Source organism: Gallinula chloropus (assembly GCF_964237585.1).
Source record: "Gallinula chloropus genome assembly, chromosome: 9".
Classification (NCBI taxonomy): domain Eukaryota; kingdom Metazoa; phylum Chordata; class Aves; order Gruiformes; family Rallidae; genus Gallinula; species Gallinula chloropus.
This window is the reverse complement of record NC_140094.1, coordinates 1,713,221-1,736,097: the sequence shown is the minus strand read 5'-3', so window position 1 is coordinate 1,736,097 and position 22,877 is coordinate 1,713,221. Positions and strand designations below refer to the sequence as shown.

At 44.4% G+C, this 22,877-nt stretch overlaps 1 protein-coding gene across 1 annotated transcript in view; it reads right to left on the bottom strand.

The window, feature by feature from the left end:
• TMEM266 (transmembrane protein 266) overlaps positions 1-22,877 on the bottom strand; it is a 54,642-nt gene that overhangs the window by 12,371 nt on the left and 19,394 nt on the right. The window contains exons 6-9 of the mRNA XM_084268214.1: positions 14,555-14,611; positions 12,538-12,676; positions 10,897-11,012; positions 1,797-1,983 (exon numbers count right to left, since the gene is read on the bottom strand). Of these exons, the coding sequence (XP_084124340.1) occupies positions 1,797-1,983; positions 10,897-11,012; positions 12,538-12,676; positions 14,555-14,611 (499 nt within the window). The remainder of the gene's footprint in view (positions 1-1,796; positions 1,984-10,896; positions 11,013-12,537; positions 12,677-14,554; positions 14,612-22,877) is intronic.

Sequence of the window (22,877 nt, the reverse complement as noted above, 5' to 3'; positions counted from 1 at the left end):
GTTTCCCATGCAATGGCAATGGGGCCCCTTGCCAGTGCTCCACCATAAGCACAGCCTGCACTGATGGGTGTCCCTTGCTGTAAGACCACAGGACATGATTTTTTTCTGTTCAACTCCTGTCTCATTCAACATAAAGGATAATTTAAAAACACGAGTCACTCGATTCTAGCTTCTGAAGACAAGCACTTGCTGCATGTACCAAGGCTTTGTGTGTGATGTATGACCAAACAATACTTCCACCTGTATTTTTTGGTGACTTCTGGGAACCAGAAACTAATTCTGTACACTCAGTAGGAATGTTCAAACATAACAGAACCACCCCTTACCTGCTATGGAAAGCGACGCATCTTCCCTTATTTGCTCCATGTCTCTTTTCAGTGCAATGCATGGTTCTCTCTAATCCTGTAACATAACTGCACGCAGCAACCGGTCCTGGGGGCTGTGTGTGTACTGTCACATGTGTGTCCAGCATTTTACAGGCAGACACCAATGATGAATAACTGTGTTAGCTGGAACAAGTATCTTGGGCAAAAGATACTTTCAGCAAGCCTCCTTACAACATGCACAACGCTCTCCAGTTCCAACTGTAACCCTCAAGGAACACATGCATAAATTATAATATATCCACTGGGGAAACCTCTGCACTACTACAAAAAAGGGGGAAATGCATTTTAGGGGGCAGTCTGCTCAACTGTCTGCTTTTAAATACAATTTCAAATCAGGAATAATTAATGGCTGAACCGCGGTTAGCGCTTAGCTATTATTAAAGAGGAAAAAACAAAACCCATTTCTACACACTTTCACTGCTGTGCAGAGAATGGAAAGGTTTATCAGTTGAAAATGTCTGGTGAGCTTTTCCTCCTAAACCTTTTGATTAAAAGTTCTTCTGTGCCTTGAATTCTAAGAGCAGAATAGAGATACCATGCAAAGCTCTAAAATTCAGATATATTCATGTGCTGCTCATCTACTAAAATAATCAAGCTAAGATGTCCAAGGAAAACTAGTATATCACTAAGGTAGAAAGTGTTGTCTCCTCTGGCATATTATGTTAAATGTTACTGACATCAGGACACATTCTGCACGCTAATGTAAGGGCTGGGAGATCACAGGGAAAAAAACCAACTACGTCTTTACCAGAAATACTTTTGGTTTAGCACTTGCATGATAAAAATGGGTCCAGGTAAATATAGCTGTTGGTACTCCCCTGACCCACACACCTGCCCAACAGACAACTCACAGACCACCCACAGGGCTACTCTTCACCACGGCCATTTCAGCATCCAAGCAGGAGCTCCTTTTCCTTGGCCCTGTCCAAGCACTGGCAGTTTTACATAACCTGGTGAGGGCACAGCCCCTGGATAAGGCAAGTTTCACAGCTGATGCACAGGTCCCCCTGAAACCACCGAAATGCAAGCGGTCAAAGGCCACACCTGGTTCTTCAACGCTGTTCTTAATTTCCCTGCTTTTCCCCCTCTGGGCGATCAAACTTTTGCCAATTCTGACTTGGCTGCTGCTCCTTTAGTGTTTGATGGATATAACCATGATGACACTGGGAAGGTACATCATAGTCTGTTTTCTTCCCGAGTCATTTGATTGCCTCTGTTCAGAATCTGTTTGCAAATACAACAGTCCCTGCCACTTTGGAGTAGCCTCTGCAGAACCAGGAAAACGCAGTCTCCAGGGAGAGAGCAATCCCTTCACTGGCAGAGTCAAAGTATTCAGTGTAAGGGCTCAGTTACTCCGTGTAAGGGACCAGCTGTGCCAGGGGGCAGCAGCAGCGCACAGGCAGCACTCACCTCGTGGAGGTCGCAGTTCAGTGATGTTCTCAGTGGCTTCATCGTCCGAATCTTCAGTTGCCACCACCTTGTACCTGTTGCTGCTCTGTTTGTTCAGTACATGTGGGACCTGCAGCGCGGCCTCTCTCTCTGCAGCCAGATCCAAATCCTGCTGAGCAAGGTGGGCCCTCAGCTGCCTGATTTCAAACTAGAGGAGAAAACAACACCACACACAGACATCATATGAGCGGAGCCAGAAGTCTGTATTCTTCAGTTGGGACCTATTGCTCATTTTATCACTAAACCACTACAAACTGGTGACAGTAAATAACATGTGGTTGAAGCAGGATGCAAGTCCAAGCTGCTGATGCTCTCCAAGAGCCCGTGTGAGCTGGACTATTGTTCACATAATCTAAAAGCAATGACTGCCTCATGCTGGTCTTCTATTTTGTACATGCATCCTGAAGATAGGAGCTTGGACAGTGAGTACCAGATCTAACTGCCAAATCAAATGACATCTTTATAGAAGACCACTCTTAACAGGCATCTAGGGATTTAGGTTCAAGACAGACATCTCTATTGTACGAGACTTTGTACTGAGGGTTTCTGTGGGGGAAGCTCTCTAAGCAGTACCCTGAATGGTCCTCCCCCACTAACTGGGCAAGTGGGACACCGCAGCCCTCTTCCAGCTCGAAATCTTCCATACTCAACAGTGTGCAGAAAACCCTGGAGAAGGTTGCCACTTTTCTGGCCAATCCTTTCAAATACACGAGCGACAGCAGTCAGTGACTTTCTGCGGTCAGGAGGGTAATGTGCTTCCTGACTGGCATTCCAAAGCAGGCACCGACAGCATGACAGAAGCTACTAGGTACAATGTGATTCATGGACACAGCCCATTTCTCTCACGTGTGACAGCCACAAGTCTTCTACAACATAAGAAGGCAAATAATTTTTCTAGAGAGGCTGCAGACACCCTTTACACCGTAAAGAGGCATCACAAGATCCCACCATCCTTCCCCTCTGCCGCCCCGCACAGCTACAGGACTGCACAGCAGAGAGTTTCTCTTTTTCAAACTCTTTTCAAGATCACTAGTACAGCAGCAACTACGTAACGACTAATTACAGAGCGGCAGAGAGGGGAAAGCAAACAAGGTGAATAACAGGCTGCAGCATTTAAAATTTAGCACTGCTGGGCCTTGCATAGTTGAAGGCCCGAAAAGCCATCAGAAAGCGTGATGCCGCGGCGAGCCGCACTGCGCCTGTCACTCCGCATTTACAACAGGGGTGGAATTAGCACCTCAGTGCTTGAACACTGGTGTGTAACAGCATGTAGGCTAAATGAATCTGGTGCTGGCTTTCGCCTCTCAGACGCTGACTCAAATCCGTTGCTGTCAGATTTGGAATCTGTCAGCAGGCCCAGTTTGCTCCACCACGGTCCACATCAGACACGGCACAAACGCCAGGCCCGCTGCCGAGCACCAGCAGTTCCTCCAAGCTGGGGAAGCGACCGGAGGGGAAACAAGACAGAGTTTCTGCAGATTTTAGAAAGAGGAAAAAAAAAAAGGAAAGAAAAAGGGTTTCCAGTTCACCACATCTGGAGACTATCTGCTTTGCAGAGCATAAGGAAAGGAGACTTGGACTAACTTGCAAGGCCCACAGCAGGACTCAAATCTAGAGAGAAAAAGGGTACTTCAAGCTTTCCGGATACCATTCAAGCCACCTAATACAGGGATCTAAAAAATACTGTCATGAACTCACTGGACAGACAACTGGGAGCTGCAGACAACAGGCTACAGGAGAAGCCTGAAGGTCCTTTGGCAGTGGCAGCTAGAGCCCGGTGGTATCAGCAAATATCAGTACACAGCCCTACTCCTTGAGCCTTCAATGAAACCTCCATGGCCGACCCCAGATGGTGATTTTTGTGTTAGCCTATCAACGAGGAAGCAGCAGCAAGCTGGGAGTACCAATACTTCTCCCAGCAGCCCAAAGCTTCCTGAGGTTTAAGGTGCCTGTGCCATACCAGAGGTGCCTGCATGAACACATCATTCAGCCGTGAAAGGACTGTCTGGAGTTCAACTTTACTGCACAGAGAATTTCAGGTTCTATCCCTGAAAAAGAAACCCCAAACAACCTTACACTTCCCATTTAAAGGGAGAAAGACGCTCTTTTAGACAGTCTCCTGGTTTGAAGGAAGAAATGCACCCAAATGTGAGAGGCAAAAACGAAATCTGGAAGTCTAAAAACAAAATACTGCCTAAGCATATCTCCTTGCCTATTTCAAATTAGAAGGCAGTAAGAATTAGGCATCATTACTGGTTTTCTATGTCTCACACTTCATCCTTCAAAAATATTCCTGTGTGTCAGAAAAATTGCCATTAAAATGCCCAATTCTGGCCTGTAGGCAGGATAGGATTTCTTTTTTTCAGGGAAATGAGAAACAAGTCAGGTATTTTATAACATAAAGAAACAAAACTACCTAAGAGTCAGCTCAACCACCTTATTTTTGCAGCACAACCAGCACAAGCATTTACACAGATCGGTTGTAAGATCAAAAGCCTGAAGGGAATCGCTGCCTTTTTCCAAGGTGGAGAAGGAAGCGCTTCAGGTCATCTGTCCCACCACAGTGAGCCTACGGCAAAGATGGGGCAGAGACCGGACTTCCCGATGCCCTCTGACACGTAACAATCAATACAGCGAGTGTTTCCCAACATCCACAGATCACTGTCAGTCTTTAAAATGTCCCTGCCCAGTTGCCACCCAGTTTTTAACAGATAAGTTTATAATGTTAGTGGTTAATATGGCTCTGGCATGGGGCTATCAACTACTCAGCCTGGCACACCGGGCCAAGCAGCAGCCGGCAACCGTCGCTGGGATCGCCACGCTGGACAACCACACTTTGTCCAAACAGTTCTTTACTTCCTACGTTGGCTGAATCCCGACCACACACACAGCATGAGAAACAGGAATCCAGGGGGGAAATGACTGCCACACTTATTCAGGTGAACAGTTACTACTGCTGGGAAACCCAAAGCAAGAAGGGGCTTTGCTGCCATCTCACGTCCACAAGGCAGAAATACATGTTTTTGCAGAGGAAGCACCTGCTGCTGGTGAAGGAGCCCGCAGGAACAGGAATTCCAGCAAGAACTGAAACCTAGACCCGGTGTCTTGCCTCATGCAGCACTTCCCTCTCCCGCTGCCTGAGGATGAGACACTCACGCAGGGCTCACAGCGTTCTAAGCGATTCGTGAGCCCTCTTGTATCGCTGGCTGCAAACACTACCCACGCGCTTGTCTGCACGTTCCACTGAGCCACTCCAGCTGGTCTAAAACCCAGAACCGGACATGAGACTGTCAAGGGTTGAATTCCTAGGAATGGGAAAGCAGAACAGTGCTCTGCACTTCACCATCATGTGCAAGGCAAGTAACAGCACGCACAGATGCTCAGAAAGGTAACAGCAGAAACTGAGGTTGCTCACGGAGCCTGCAGCTGGTTGACACTTTCCCATTACCTCAGATGGTCAGCTTCCAGGGCCCATTCACGTTTCCCCTGACTCATATGTAGTCACCATCACAGTGGAAAGCTGGAATCAAACACTGTTGTGTGCAACTGTCATTCTTCTATTGACTGAGAAGAGGGTATTCCTTGTAACAATGGCATTTGTCTCACTCCCACATCCACTGTCACTGCTGCAAAGGGACCCATACAACATGTCCCACAGAGATGCCACTAACTCTGTTGGAGACTCAGAATGTAGGAGAGCGCCAAAACCCAACTCTATGTACTGCTTCCAAATACAAACCCAAACTCTCCAAGTCCACAGCATGTTCAAAATGGACTGGGTGGGATGGAAAATCCTCCTTTGTCATAAGGACTGATGTAAGAAAATGAAAGGACGTTCAATATAATAGCTAGGAAAAGTTAAACAAGAAACCAGATTTTTGCTGACAAAAGGAATGCTCCTACTCAGGAGATCTGTTCAATACTCACTGGTTCCAATTCTTACTTCAAAATTATCCCAAGATACCGTAGAAGCTGCAATACAGTTTTGGCTACTAAAAGCAACCCACTAAAAACCAAAGGTGAAGCCTAAGAGAAGTGGGTGTTCCTTACATGTGTAATTCAGCAGGAGACTGCACAATCACATTATGTTGTGGGTGCTTAGATCTATCGAACATTATATCAAACACTGACCTCGGGCTGTTCTAATGTGTAAAAGAGCTAATGAGATTGCTCTGACTGTATGTCATGCAGTCCAGGGCAGGTGAAATATATCTTTAGAACATATAAAATAAAACAGTCTTTTAAAGTAAAAACTCTGGGCCAAGTTAAACACAAGAAATTTCTATTCACAGTAGGAGATGATGTAGCTCTCTGAACCTGGGCCTCCCTGATACAGAGCACTGCAGGACAGCAGTATGGAGAACACCTTTTGTCACACTTTCAGTAGCCCCTTGCTCCTTCAGCCCATAAGGATGGATGCATATTATGCCTGTCATGAGGGGAAAAAGAAAAAAAAAAACCAACTTATCCAGCTGCTGTGATTTGTTTAAATGAAGACTTACTCATAGGTATCAGCTCTGCGTTAAGAACTTTGTTAATCCTGCAGCCAGCCAGGAAAATAATGCTGCTGTGGGGAAGATAACTCATTGTGATCCAGGAGACTGAGATAAATAATCTCCTCAAAATGACTCAATCTGAGCACTGGTGCACATGAGACTGCTACTGACACTGTGTACCAGGACACCTGTAATACTCACTATCTTCAATTACGTATACTTCAGTAGCTTCTGCTGGGTCCCTTTACCAGTAAGTTCCTAACACTTCATAATGGAAAAAATACATTTCAAAACCACAGCATCACAGCACCATTGAGGCTGCCATGGAGCTGTGAGGTGTTGCTAGTCCAACACCCCACTTAAAGCAAGTCCATTCAGCTCAGGTTGCTAAGAGCCCATCCTGTCAAGGCCTGAGTATCTCCAGGGTTGTATATATGTATCACAACCTCACTGGCAATCTGCTCTGGTGCTTGACTGTTCTCCTAGTGAAAACGTTTGTTCTTATATTTAATGGGAATTTTGCACGTTGTGAGCTTGTGTGCTGTCACTGTGCACCTCTGAGAGGAGCCTGGCTACTGCCTTCTGAGAGGGAGTTGAAAGCAGCAATAGAGATGTAATATGTGTGGCTAATGTGATATTATATTTATGGCCAAGGAAACAGGAGGTACGGGCCACCTCGTGTAAGAATAACTGCACTTCAGGCGTGAAGTCACAGTTCACTGATGGCAAATCTAAACATACTTAGTGCTTTCAAAATTTGTTACACGTCCTCTTGTAGCAGAAACTCAGTAATATTTTGGCAGGAAACTAAGCAGAAAGACCAAGGGGAGCCACCTGTGTACCTCTCACTAGCGGAATGTATTAGGCCATCACGTCTAAGTGGGTGACATGACAGAACCCTACCCAAAGCTTTAGGTAACATCTCAGTTTGCATGCCTGGTATTATAAAACATGCCACCCATCCTATCTGATACTTTACAACAGGCATGTAAGACTCAGAAAGGGACTTTGCAGTGAATCATGGGGTACTACCCCTTAATGATCTAGCAACAAAGTGTGATTGACATAGTTTCAGGGGGATCAATGAACATTTTAGCCAGAAGCTTACTCCTGTCTAATGCCGGAGCCATAACTTTGCTCAATTCTATTAGTGCTGTCTGTACAGAATGCCCTGCCCTAAAACTCATCTGCCACTGGGATACAATCCAATGTTTATTTCCATTAGCTTAGCCATTGTTGGTAACAATAAAAATCTGGAGACAGTTGCAAACTAATGATTTATGGGCAGAATGAAACACAGGATGACCTTGGCTGCCTTCCATTCACCAAGAAAATGACTGCTAGCTAGAAATAAATTAAAAATATTGCAAAAGGATAACATAAGTTATTTCTCCGATAGGTAATTTTACCAGCTAAATAGCCCTGTCATTAAACTAGCAGCTGTTGTACAAATTATATTTCAAGATAAAAAAGAAATTATAGCTTCCATAGTTGTTGAAGCTTTGAGGATGATGAAAAACCCAATTCTATAGGAGCTGACAGAGGAGGAACTCTTGTGATATGGCTGAATACATGGTTCTGGCTGGACTGTACTTGGTCAAATGACTCTTGTGAAAGCTAAGCAGAAGAGATGGTGTAAGTAGACCTATTATTAGAAATGGAAATTCCTTTTCAGGTTATTTGAGAGGAAAAACACAATCTTCCCTGACTGGAATTTGAACTGTTTATGAAACTTTGGATCATTGTTTTGCAAGTTAAGTTACTCTGATAAAACAATGCTTGCTTCATGTTTTTGGTAGTAATTGCAGGGAGACTTTTGTACCTTTTACCTTTACCCATTTTTAGGAATCCCTGGTACTGTGATAGTTTCCCATCTTTTGTGCAGTCTGTGCAGCATTCTCAGCCCTTTCAGTATTTTCTGCCTTGACTGTCCTCATGCCCCACTCCCTTTCTGTGATGTCTTTCTTGGACAACAGAGAACAAATAAACCAGCAAAATATTCAAACAGTTTCAGTGGGATACTACAGAGAACAAAGCATTGGTCCGTGCAGCTATAGTCCATAAAATATCTTCTGGTTTTCAGATGGATGCCTAGCCAAAACTGAACATCTGGAAAGAGTTCTCATGTTTGCAAAAGTACATGTCCAATGTCATCCAGGGATGGAAAGGTACCCTACGCAGTTGTGATACCAGATCTCTGGCCAAAAAACCCCACAACCAGTAACAGAAACAGAATTCAAAAAGGAAGGCTACCCTATGGGCAGCTCCCAGCTATCTCACCTGCCCATGCCAGGGGTGATGCCACATGGACAAGGTGAACTGGAAGCCCCCTCACTGCCAGCACTCTAGATTTGAGAGCAGCCAGACACTCAGAAAGACAGCCACACACACTTAAAACCCCAGGAATGAGCAAGCCTTTACAAAATTTCGGGGAAGATCATCAATTGAAAAAGCCAAAATCTGGCAGAATTTTAGACATCAAATGCCATTAGGAGACACTTTTCCTACCAGATACTGTACACAATGGTAATGTGAATAATATAATGCTGACAAGTTGTTCTTGACTGAATTATGAAGCTATTAATTTATGAAGGAAGGACGCGGTCCTTCTGTCAATATCTTATGTTGCTAACTGCAGCAAATTAGTAGATTTACCTCAAATTATACAGCTGAGACACTTGTTTGGCAGGAAGTCAGGACAGTAAAAGAAGAGGGATTAGCATGCTGTCATTTTCTATAGTCCGTATTTTTCCATAGCTGATCACACTTGAAAGCTGGGAGAGAACCTGCTCTGCTTTCACAGATTTACTCATCTATCAATGTGGTATTTCTTCGTGCTTGACATACAGTTACATGGAACCATCAGAGCTCAGATCAGGGCTACCCTGATCTGCCAGCCAGGTGCACGTTAAGGAGTTCATAGATCAGAAAGGACAGTGGCAAAGGCTGCTGCTGAACCCCCTTGGGATAACAAGCCCACCTTTCCTCAAAGAGTAGGAGATAACACCACCAAAAATTTAGAGACTGCGAGTGTTATCTGGCTGCACAAGAACATTTCCTAAACATGAACGTTTCCAAATTTATGACTGTCCAGAACTACAGCCTAACAGCACAGTTTGACAGAATACTACAGCAGGACCCAAGAAAGGGCTGGTTTTGCCTCATGCATTCAGTCACAGGGTAATCTCTCCCCTGTGAAACAGCATATATACCATTTCCCTGTTCATTTCACAACCACAACAGAGACGTATCATTTAGTATCGTTGTGCAAAGCTGTGGCAATAAGGACTGCAGTTTTGCCACTGAAGATACTTACATAGTTGGAAGTAACTAATTTCTGTCACAAGTCAAGCCCAAGGTTTAGAAAGTTGTTATGGTTAACCCCAGAGATTGTCAAGAACAGTGTCATGAAATACCACATGCTGTGACCTGGCCTTCCAAATTCATCACACAGACAAGGCAACCAAACAGCACCAAAAGTTCTCCACAGAATCCTAGGTTGAGACCTGAAACTAAATTTAGAAAGCATTTGGGGACTTTAGGTTGCTTAGTACAAGATGGGCACCTAAATCCCTGCTTCAGATTATGCACCTTTTGGGCAGTCCTGTTCTGTGACTCCACCTGTCTGCTCAAGTCCTTCAACTTTCGGATGTCTGGGCTGTTCTGATGCACAAATCTCCTTATTTTATATGTGAAAAACACCTACCACAGGGGGGTAGAGGGAGTTGAAGCTAGAAGTCTTCAGGATTTGTTTGGACACCTCACAGTTACCCTTACAACTGAAACAGCAAGTCTGTCACTTGGGTATCATTCTGTTGTGGCTGCCTGAAGACCTCACTTAGCCTGGGCCTCAACATACATCCCTGGTTTCTACTTTAAAGCAGGTTATTCAAGAACTCATTTGCATAAGACAAAGTGCAAAAACCTGCTGGCTCACTGCCCAAACAGTGGTTTTACAGCTCTTTAATGTAAATATATTCATTTGAGATATTTTAAGCTTCACCTTCCCTTACCTCAAGACTGAGTCACTGAACATTTAGGGGCCTGGAAAGAGTCTTAAATCTTGACTTGCTTCCAGCAACTAGAAGCTTCTATTGCAACATTCTGAGTCTGCCAAAAGAGTCTCCGACTGACCTACAGTGAAGCTGCCTCCTGCATTTAAAGCAGGGAGATTCATTAGCCTTAACTGCACATACTCCTCCTCAGAACACAGCCTTAACGTAGCCACAGTTTCCAACAGCAGCAATAGCTTCTGCATGTTCTCAGTGTTTCATCAAGCCACCTGTACTCGTTCAACAGTGACATTCCACAAGCATTCCTTTTCTATTCCTCACCTTTGTTTTGCACAGCTTAAAGAACAAGTGCAGCAGCAGAGGGAGACGAGTGCTGTTTGACAGATATGCTGACAACATCTCGGCTGCAGCTACTCCCTTAACACCACGACCCCTCACCTGACAACAGAAGTCCTGGTGATACTTCACAAACCTTAGAGCACAGCAAAATACATTAAATGTTTGATTTGCTATGACAAGATCAGCGTAAATAAAGACATAACTGAACTTTACCCCTTGTTCTTGGCAGATCTGGGTTAGTCTTTCCAGCTGCTCATCTTGAATAACCTTTGCCTTCTCATATTGCTGAATCATCATCTCCATCTCCACTTTCACTGGAAGGACATAGGCTGGAAAACACAAATAAGCACTTAGAGTAACCCAGCTGTGATTTGTTTTGTTGTTTTTTTTTTATCAGAGGGAAAACCTTTACAGACCTTCAAAGGCCAAAGAATGCAACTCTGCGTCTGCAGAAACAGAGTATTTCCTACAGCAACAGCACTGGAGCATTTCTTCTGGGCAAGACTTTCTAACACGTGAAATGCAGGTCATCAGCAGGGTCTAGAACTTGTTTGGTGACATCTCCATTTGCCTGTCTGAGCTGAAATGCACCCTGCACACTCCTCCTAGCTTCTGCTGCAGTAATACAGATCTCTTCCAGCATTTACCAGAGATGTCCTGAATTGCTAGCTAGGAGAATTTTCTGCTTAGAACTAAGCCCAATCCCTCTAAACCTGAGCAGCATGGCTCCCTTGGGAAAAGAATTATTCCAGAGCCCCCAGCATTTAATTCCTAGACTTTGTGGTAAGAAGTAAGTCCTTAATGGAAATAGCAGACTAAGAAGGATTTTTTAAAAAACAGAAAGGCATTTGTCTTCTCTTGCTTTTCAAGCTACAGCCCAGTTTTCAATAGGTCTTTGAATGCCTCTGGAAATGTTGCTCCTGTTGTAACTATGGCAGGTTTAGACTGTCCAGCAAAGCTGTTTGATGTGTACTGCAATTCCTGATGTTTTCTGAAGCTAGACAAGATCCCAAACGTTTCTTGAACCCTTCAGTCAGAAGGCTACGAACTTTCCTCAACTCTGAACAGTTTCCTGGGCATCTAAACCCAAAATAAGAACTTGACTGATCTTCCACACACAAACAAAGCGACCCTTCATCGATTCCTTTTCCACCTCTTTTCCCTGTAACCTGAAATGCCTGAAAGCACTGCCCACAAAGTAGCCTCCCCTAAAGTCTTGCTTCCAGGTGCAGTCACTGGCTCTGCACTATGCTGGGGCTTTATCATCTCCCCTGGTACTTCCCCACAGAGGTCTCTGCAAAACAGTCCTACCAATGCCCACTGTGTTATCGTGCTGTCCAGCGCAACAGCGCTACAGACAGCACCTTCAGCATGGAACCCCCAGACTCCAAGGAAATGCTCTTCCAAGCTAACATAAAAATTGTATTACAGACAAGGACTTGGAGAAGAAAGCCCCATAACAGAGCTAGCCATACGGGCACGGGGAGGGTGCAGCAAGTATCAGAAGAGCAGATTGGAAGCAATTATTCTGCGGAATTGGGAACATCTGTTGGGAAAAAAAAAGGGAAGCAGGCCAGGGCATTTACTTTACAGGAGAGGGGATGTGAAAGTGCCTGACAGAAAACCAAACCGATCAATTCTAAAAGCTCATAGGGAGCAGGAGACACAGCCTTGAACTGGAGACCTACTCTCCTCCATGGGAGTCCTAAGTCTCTTCTGTTCAGTGATACTACCACGTAAGAGGAAGGAGAGCAACAGAAACAGTAGTAGCAATCAATCTTTTAATATTTTAAACCACTCCTTTTTTCCAGCCTGCCAGGTAACTCAGAGTCACAAACTGAAATCACCACTCACCATCGATGATCCTCTTCACTCTCCATATTCGTAGTGTGATAATGAGGCTGATAGCATCCCATGGGCTGCTGGGGCCATTAGCCACTGTTGAGGCCACCATTGGTGCCAAGGACAAGATTATGACAGCACCATCAAACACCTAGAGAGAAATCAGGTTTTTCAAACCCTTCCTAAAAAATCATAATCCTGCCTTTCCTGCTTTGGGGTCTTGAAGGGGTCCCACTTTGCTCAAAAGAAATGCAATTACAGTACATATTTGAAAGGGATAAGAGAAGTGGCCAAGCCCCAGAATGACTGCATCCTTTTTAAGTAGCACGTCAAGAATTCCTCAGTGCATTTTATGAGGTGAGGAGAGATAAAACTGCAATGGGAGGGCAGGGAGAGAGAAAGGTATTTGGGAATACTGGCCAAAATCCCCCAGTAGAAGTGATCACCTAAATGCTGTTACAGCCAAAGAGTTTTATTACCACTGGTATTTATTACCTGTTACTTGGCATAATGTCACCCAAAAAAAACATATAGTCCCTGCCCATATATCTTACTGTCTCAATGAAGAGATCAAGAAGACAAGAAGAAAATGATGGAGCAAAGAGTCTTGATGGCTCTGGGCCATGTCCTGACTATACAACGTGTGGGAATGTGCGTCAGGACAGAAAGACCCGCTGCTCCCACCTTTATTGGGCAGCTAGGTTTTCAAGGATTTTGACAACTGAAGCGATTCAGAATGAATTTCAGGACATGAGTTGCATTAGGCTTGGATCAGAAAAGGCCCCTGTGCAAAGCGTTAGGCAGAAATGCATGAGTAAATACACTGCAGGGCACAGTGGCAATAGTGTTGTGTCTACACTCACCTAGCAGGGCAGAACAGAATACCACGTTCTCTTCCCTACTGAGACCTTCACCAGCTGCCAACAACCACTGACCAGTGGTTTGCATAAGGGGGTAGGACTGAGACTTGATAAGCAGCACATTCAGAATTGTGCGTAACAATTCAGCAAAACACTTCACACTGCCACCATCTGATGGGTAGCATGACTCCATGCCAAAATAAATCATCAGAAACTGCTGCATTTAGCCTCAATAGTAAGAATCCCTGAATCAATAATAAAGCTTCAGTTCGATTTTAGCAACAAGTTAAAAGCTTTACAACAATCTTACAAAAATGCACAAGCCTCTCGAGTCACTTAAACTGCAAGTAAACCCAGATTTTCTTCCAGAGCATCCTGTGCAGCACTTGTTTATCACACAGTATCAAGAAAAAGAATCATAGAATCATAGAATGGCGTGGGTTGGAAGGGACCCCAAGGATCATAGAGCTCCAACCCCCCTGCCACAGGCAGGGACACCAACCTCCAGCCTGGATCTACACAAGCTTGCTTTTAGTTTTGCTCATTTCCAGCCTTCTGCTTAGATCAGGATTATATGCTACTTGTAACACATGCGTTTCCTTATCTGTCTCAACAACAGTATGCACATTCTACCTCATTTGTGATTTGAGGTTCAAATTAGAATGTTTATCACAATCCGTTTTAATCAAAAAATAACTTCACAATAAAATTGGGGATTTTGCCAAACCGGTATTTTCTATCAGAAAACTATGCAGAATTTTTCAACCAGTTCTAATTTCAGCTTGATGAGGGGAATGGGGCTGTACAAGTCACAAGATGATTTTACTCCCATCGCTCATTAGCTCAGAGCAGCAGTATCTACAGTTAGACTTGTACAGCTCTAACAACAAAACAAACAGACACAAAAAGCCAAAACCCCACAATCCCTCTCCCTTAACGAAGTATTTCCACATATTACTCATGCATTTCACCCTCCTGAATTTCTCACAGAAAAGGCGTCTGCATCATACAGCTGTGTATATATGTGCATGTAATGAGCAGAATGTGCATATTCACTGGAGTTAAGAGATACCCTATTACATTAGATCTGTACCAGAGCCACCCAAAGCAGCTCTTAATCTTCCTACTGTGCCTGGCTGGGAGAGAGTACAAACAGTAAGAGTGCTTACCTCTATTTTGTTTTCAATGTAATCCCATATGCCAAGGACCACAATCCTCAAAATAGTCTAGTAAAATAGATTGGGGGGGAGGGGGAAAGATGATGCATGTTACTGTAATTTTCGATAAACACACAGTCCTTTATCTATTTAGGGGATCATTTTTTCTCTTATTTAAGCACTATGCATATGAGTAATAATGAGGATCTAGAAATAGCTACACTTCTGTATTACAAATGCAGTTACTGCTTTTGAACCACTATATTGACTCAGTGAATCTTCCACAAACAAGTTCCAAGCTCAAATGTTCATCAGCCTTTCCACCTTCCTAAAAGTTCTTAATTAGACTGATGAGATTTTGCTTTCCAACTCCCGACAACCCCCTGACCCAAGCCTAGATAAGATCCACTACGGGGCCCCCTCGCTTGGAATGGGGGAAGACTCTGTTCTTGCCATCTTTGACACACCACTGCTTATTAATTTATAAGAAAAGAAACGAGGTGTCGCCCCCTCTCGATGCCTAAAGATCCCGACACTTCATCAATCAAGAGCAGAGGCTCTTACTCTCCCCCTCTGGAGTACAGGGCTCTTATTATAACATCCCAGAAAGTCACAGGAGATAGGAGGAAAAATCTCTTTGTGCTCCTCCTCTATTAAGCACAACAGCTGTAAGTAGCGTCAGTAGCTAGGAAAGAGGAATAAAGAACGAACACAGAATGAACCAATGGTGAATTCCCATTAAAAAATCCAATGGCATCTCTCCTAATTTTTCACCCGGCTTTCAGAAGACACACACACAAAAGAATCAAATCAAATCAATCAGCCAACTAATGATTGAAATTAAACTAATGTAAAAGCATAACTGGTAGGGCTGTTTTCTGCCAAGAGCAACATCAAGGTCAGATTTTGACAGATACAACAGTCGTGAGGAGTCTAACTGCAGCTGCGCCTTGCGAAGATGATCAGAGTGCTACTGCACCCGCTAAAGAACAGCGCTGATGACAGAAAGCTCGTCAGGCCTACGTGGGAGGGGTGACCATGCCAAGAACTTTGCAGAAAAAAAGGGGCTCTGATGAGTATGTGTATCTCCTCTTCATTGCAAATACAGATATCTCAAATCCCAGCCAACCCCGAGTCTGTGCCCAACATTCCAGTGCTGCAGAACACCGCTGCATTTTTCAGAACTGTTCCTGTGTGTGGTTTTGCCAAACCCCTCGAGCCCAACACCTCACTTGGCCTGGGGCAACTGCCAAGCTCTGTCTTGGCACTCCAAACCTGGGTAACAGCACTTAATCCTGTTTTGCATAAGGGAGGCTGTGGGAGATATGGTGGGCTCAGAGTCCAGCCTCCTCCCATCAATGGTCAGGGAAGTGAACCAGCCAGCGCTCACTCTGAAACAGTCTATGTGAGGCACTGGCCAAGCCTGGCTGAGAAAGGGAGTCACTAGCCAGAAGAGAAACTGCAGCACACTCTAGCCTCTACAAAAGGTTCTGAGACACTAAGTACACACTGAGAACCACTAATGCTGCTGCTCTGCCCTCCTCAAAAGAACATTTCACTGCCAAAGCATCTAACAAGTGCAGCATAGAGATTAGGCTGTTCACAGTGATCTCCTTATTAGCCTGCATGCTCAGCATTTCTGTGTGGAGGAGGAGATGCACACCAGCAGCTCCTCAAATCCCTTCATAGCCCCAAATTCACCAGCATGATGTGATGTGATGTGACGTAGGTGCAAGGAGCAAGTAAACAAGCTGCCCTACAACCAGGGTATTTCTGCAGCCTCAACTCAGGTCCTGAGCAGAGTGTTTTCAGACAGAAGCATCGTCATTTTACAGCTCTTCTGCAAGCACCTCCATTGAGAAGTTGCACAAAATGCTGAAGTTCCAGAGGAGCCCCTAGACTCAGCTACATTAATTAATCTGGGGTCCACCACTGCAGACAAGCATCACGAATCACATGAGGAGAAGCAGTGCCTTGTGTTACCCTTCTTCCCACCGCGACCCTGTTGACAGCACGGAGAGACCTGGCTCATTTTCTTCTGTGCTTAGGCAGCATGACGAATCACTAGGTCAAGGAGCAGCCAGCTAAGGGATGGCTGAACACTGAACACGTTGGCAGTCAGTGATGGAGAAAATCTTCCTTAGGACGGATGCGTACAAACGGATTTGCACGGAAATAACAAGGCGAGTCTGCACAAAGGGAATAGCAACACTCTCACATCCCTCAAAATGATTTAACGTGGGGCTGTTGAGGGAACACAGAAACGGATTTTCCTTTCTGCCTTTTTAATTCCTCACTGCAGCATTTAAATCAGGCTCTGCTACTGTCATATTAATAGGTCTGAGTGGTTCTAAGGGCTGGAAGCTAGCACAAATGTTTTTATTTTCAGCCTGCTGGTGTGAATCAGCACAAGTTGGCGTTGACTGCAAGTCTGCTTGGCAGGCATTTAATGCAGTACTGGTTGGTGCTACCTCTAGAAGATAGGTCTCTTCCTCCACTCAAAACATTGCCTTGATGTTTAGCATCTTGGCTCTCAGCTAGAGCCGCCACGCTCTGCAGGGAGAGCGTGAGGGCAGAACAAACCAGACCCCCCTGGGACACACTTCAGAACAAACTGCACACAACTCAGGGTTACGCTTTAAAAACATTTGTCTTGGGTGGAAAGTTTTACAAGCCCTGCACCAGCATTGCCTCTCTTACCAAAGGACCCACATCACCACTGATGTGGCAAAAGCCACCTAAGGCAGCTTCTCCTCAGTGCCCTGGGGGAACTGGGCGCCCCAGCAATGTCCAGTGAGTGAGGCACAGACTGTGGCATCTGGAGACACGGGTGCATACACACCCCCTCGCTGCCCCCTGGCCAGCTCCAAAACAGGTTTAGCTTTCTCTAGTCTCCCTCTGCAGGACATCACATCACTGCCAGGACTCTTATCCAGAACCAAGCAAACTTGGCCTTCGCTGGGGAAATCTCTCTCCCCATTCAACATCATAAATACTTTGAAATTAAAGCACTGGTGTTACCTATAAACAACATCTGAGTATTTTTTTTCTAAGCAATCAAAAATATCTCTCAAATAAATATCTATAGCATTTGAGTGTGTACTTTCTGTGTTCAGAACTTAAAAAATAAGAACCTGTAGCAGAATCTGGAAAAAAAAACAGAGACAGAAATTAATAATCCAGGAAACTTCCTACATGGACCAAACTGAAAAATGTGTATGAATTAAAAGAGAATTGCAACTGGAACATTCATCACAGACAAAACATAAATGTTAGTCATGACTCTACCTTTTGTGGACACAAGAATCTGCAAGAAATAGGGAAAAAATGGAGCAGTGCTGCTGTTTCCCACTGATGTGCAGGCATTCTTCAGCACTGTAGCAAATGCACACACAGAGTTTTGCATTACACTACAGGCATTCTGCATTTTTGGACACACGGATTGAAAGCAAATATTAAGTATCAGTGCCAGTGCTTTTTTTTTCAAGGCCACTGGCAGCTTGGGGTTTTGAACTTGTAAAAGAAAGCTTTAATTTTTCTTGACTGGAAGACTTTTCATTAGAAAATCTAGCAATTTTTTTTGTTACAGCAGAAAAAAATTTTTCTTTTGCTGAGAGTGCACCAGTAAAGGTGAAGGACCAAACACATCTCTTAAGTTGGAGAAAACCCAGAGAGAAGAAAAATTTTAAACCTTTTTCCAGACAGAAAGGCAGTTTTGAGGTCGACAGTGTCCTTTGGTGGCACACAGTTGTCTGCAAATTATTATGTGCCTGCAGTGAGGTTTATGAGAACTGTGTGATGCTGCCAGTGTTCTCTCTGATTTCGTAAGGAAACCTGGCTGAGCCCATTGCCGTGCCAGCCGTGAGAATTCCCTCAGTCTGCATGAGCTGCACTTGTCCCCAGCTGAAATGTGCATTAGGGAACTGTAAACACTTCTTTGCTTGCACAGCTAATATACAATTTACTGCTCGGCAACTGACTGTGCCAAACTCATCTGTAGTGCAAAGGAATCAAAAGGAGGTGGCACAGGGGGTAAAGCTGGACACTGGATTTAGCTAATGCTGAAGTAGAGCAACTCCGCATTTCAAGATGGGGTTGTGATTGTACAAGAGACAGACAGGATGGAGTGGGGTTGAAAGAATGTCTTTAGAAGAGCCCCTCCTTCCTTCCTTCCTTCATTCCTTCCACAGCCACGAAACTAATCTATCTGTTACAGAGGGGCTTTACCTCTGGCTTGTACAGACACTCGGAGGGTTAAGCTTCTGCCTTTTGGATCTATCTCTTCAGACCAAATATTTATTGAAATCTTTGCTGGGTCACCAGAGCACAGAGGAACCCATCAGCATCTCCAGACTGAGACGTCCTTCCGTTCCCGGTGCACAGGCATCCGCCTCCAATGGTTTCCCTTCCATCAGGGCTCGGCAAGGAGCCTACTGACCTCACCTCACATACTACCCAGTACAGACCACTCGTGTCCTGTACGCTGACTGCCGCAGCCCCAACAGCACACGTGCTCACACAGACACCTAACTGCAAAGCTTGTTCACATTACCAGACATCAATGCACTACGTTCTTTCTACTGACAACCACTAATGCTGTAATGGTGTCGTGTAGTAGCCAAACGCACCTTTGCATAAACACTGCGGATACGTTTCTTCTTCTGCTCTCCTGTAGTATTCGGGTTTGGAATATGGAAAAAAAGAATGAATTTTAAACTGATAGCTCTGGATAGATTTGAAAGAGCTTTTCAGGACTCGAAATGGCTTGCTAGAGACACAGTCTACTGCTGGAAGGTAAACGCAGGCTGGATACAAAACTGGTCTCAAGCAACCCTGCATCAAAGCTCCCTCTGGGCACGATCACACTGATGCTAATTCTCATCTTTGAAACGTGCTGTGTAGAAGGTGCTGGACTGTCACTATCAAGAGATGAAAGACTGATGAAGCACTGATAAGAGCACACTGTATAAGTCAGGAGTATTCTTGGAAATTAAATGGGCAGCTAAATTCCTAGATCTCGACAAAACCATTTTCCCTGGTAACTACTCTTTTGTGGAGCAAGAAAAGTGGTTAAAAAAGAAATTTCACACCCTATTAAATATTCAATTTCTTACAGACTAGCAAAGAAGGAAGCTTAAATTTACCTTTATAAATTATACTCTCTGTTCCTAGAAAAAAATCAAAACACACAGAGCCAGCAATGCATTTGTGCACCGTAAGAGAAGTTATGCGTATGTGGAATGAAAGTAAACACCCAGAAAAGAAGCCACAGCTTATGGAGGAATTATAAAATTAATAGAAAATCGTTATCTTTCTGCTCAGCTGTTGAAAGTTCTCAAAAAATGTAACCAATGTAAGATAACTGATTTCTCTACAACTATGAATTTGCTGTGAAAAAACCTCTATGGGAAAGACATTTTTATCTCTCAGTTCTGCCATCTAGGATGAGGCAAGTCTTGGGGTTTTTTTTCCACCTGAAAGTGAAACTCTAAAATGTACTTGTGAGCCATAGCTAATGAAACAAATCATTATCAGCTAGGACCCCACACTTACTCTACTCAATTTGAGAACTCGTTTCTTGGATACAGATGGAGGAAACCAGTCACAATTCCATGACTGCCTAACTTTAAGCCCATCAGAAGACTCGGTTCCTCCCAGGGAAACACTCAAGCACTGAAAGTTAGCAGAATGCCTGAGTGCTTGGCTGACTGAAGCACATACAGAGCAATGCAAACAACTAATATCAAAGAACTCCACTCTTGCACGCAAACAGTCTCATCCATCTTGGTGGAAAAGCAGAACTGAACAACAGCTACAGAATCAAATACTTGTGGCAATGTGATAAGACTATTAAAATACAAGCAGACTCCAATCCACTTACCAAAACACTGTGACATTCCCCATCTTCCTTTTCTCAGCCAACTATTACCAAGGCTGAATTTGCCCTCTTGATAGGGTGTAACCCCGGCCTTGCCTTGCTGTTGGTACTGGGGTTTCCCCCCCAGTGTCTTTCTCTTCTCTTCTGTCTTAACATCTGGGTAACATTTGGTGCACAGACAAATCATAGTGATGTATGTAAACAGAGACAAACATACACAATCATCACCACTAGTAAATCCTGTTCAAATACTTGGAAAAAAAGCAAAAAGAGCTGATGTGCACTTCACTTGAGTAAGAATAAATTAATCTTGGAAAGTCACAGACAGTGACAAAGAATATAAAATTAACAAATTCCTTTAAGGCTTGTGGCTATAACACAAGTGCAGAGAGAGCAGGAATATGCTGGGAGAGTAGCTACTGAATTTTGTTGGCAGCTGTTCTGCTGGCATTTGCCAGCTGCTGGCATGTTTGTCTCCTTCATTTTAACCAAGAAGAAAGGCAGTGCCTGTTTAACTCCAACATGATAGGACTGTAATTACTTGTGATGCCTTTACAGCACCAGCTTTAATCAGTCATATTCTTTGGAAACCTTCAGATTTGGTGCTGAAAGCTTTCTGGATTTTAACAAGCCTTTTACACCTTGACATTATTTGTTCTCCAAGTCTGAGCCTTCCTGAAGGATTACGTGTCCCCACATACAATGGGAACCAAAGTATAGAATAAACAATAAACATCCAAACTTAGGAGATGGTACTTGCTATGGGAACAGGCCTTTTGGAACACCAGAAACCCCAAATCCTTGCTTTGAGGAATATGACACTGACTGAAGGACTAAGCAATCCTCAGCAGTTGTCTGTTAGATGTAAGCAAACGAATTAAACCTGCCCATCTCTGGAAAAGCGTCCTGGCGTGAATGGTCACACACAGCAAAACCTCTCCGGAACACACGATCATCCCAACAAGTAATTCCAAGCAAAGACACCTGACTCATGGGATTTGGAATCAGAGGACAAAACATCCCCTGAGGGCACCAAAAGAGGAAATAAAAAAATAGTAATGTGATCTGCAATTTTTGCAGTATTTCGCAGCCTCCTGAAAACCTGGATTTTTTTGGTTTGGATGAGGAAAAAATGAAACCCTCTCTTTTTCCTCTGATGAGAAGAATCTTAACACAAACAGATGTGCTGTTGCTCATTAAACTAGCCTGGCACAAGGCCAACCCCAGCAAACCCAGCCGGAAAGGTACACCTTCATTCTCCTCCAGATCTGTGGGCTCTGAAGCACATCCAGTCACTCTGTGGGGCCACCTCTGTTACTTTAACCCAGTCAAGGACACTGAGCTGCCAAATGAACCAAAAAGCACAAATCTGCCCTCCTCTGCACACCTCACATGGCGGCTCCTTTTCTACTTTGGCATAAATTCAAACCATCTTCAGACAGAAGGAAGACAGTTTAGAAAACAGAAACGGATAATAAAGGGAGTGGTAAGAGGCTTATAAAAATGAGGACAGCAAGGAGACAAAGTAAGATATCTCTAAAACTTAATACAGAGAGAAGGAGAAAAGCCAACATGGAACCAAACTGAGGATGGGAAATGAGGCAACCAGTCTCAACTCCATGAAGTATTTCTGTTACTGTTTTCCTGAACCAGAACTTCCAAATCAGTTCATCCACTTATGTGGACACTCTGCCTCTGTAGGACTGAAACTAGTGATTTCTTCCTTGGCCCAGAGGATCCATCTGCACTGCTGTAACCAACCCACCACAACTGCCAGCATGCTGAACTGGCTGGAGGAAGGGATACAGGAGCAAGGCGCTGCATCAGGATTTGGGAAACGTGGTTAGTGGCTTAAGTGAATGAAAACAGAACTGGAGACTGCACTCCAGGAGAAGGGTGTCAAGGATGATTTTGGTGAAACAGGCTCCAGGAAGTGATGAAGATCAGGGGAGTGTGCACGTGCAGCCACGCTGCTAGTGGCAGAGTTGCAAGCTGGTCCTGCTGGGAAGCTCAGGATTACAGGGAGCTCCAGGGTGCTAATCCCCACTGAAGAAAGGTTCTGAGGGAGTGGGGAGGGAGCTTCTTTGCTAGACTCCATCTAGCAAAACTGAGTCTTTGAGAATTGGGATGTGCAATTCGCAAAGGGAAGACCCTGCAAAGTGTTCTGATTGTTTAGAGAATCTTTTTCCAGCCAGTTTACAGGTATCCTACAACCCACCACCAAAGGATGGGGACAGTAATCGCCTCTGTTGGTGCAACCACAGCACCAGAAGGCCAGGTTGTGAAGGATGCAGGGCAGGTGTGGGACCCCTGCCTGGCAGCAAGGAACCTTGGCAGAACTCACAGCTGGCAACACCAGCCAGAAAATCCACACTACGAGTAGAAATACAACATGATGTATGTGAAAAGTATTAAATTAATAGAAGCATGGATACAAGCAGTGCTATCATACAGTGG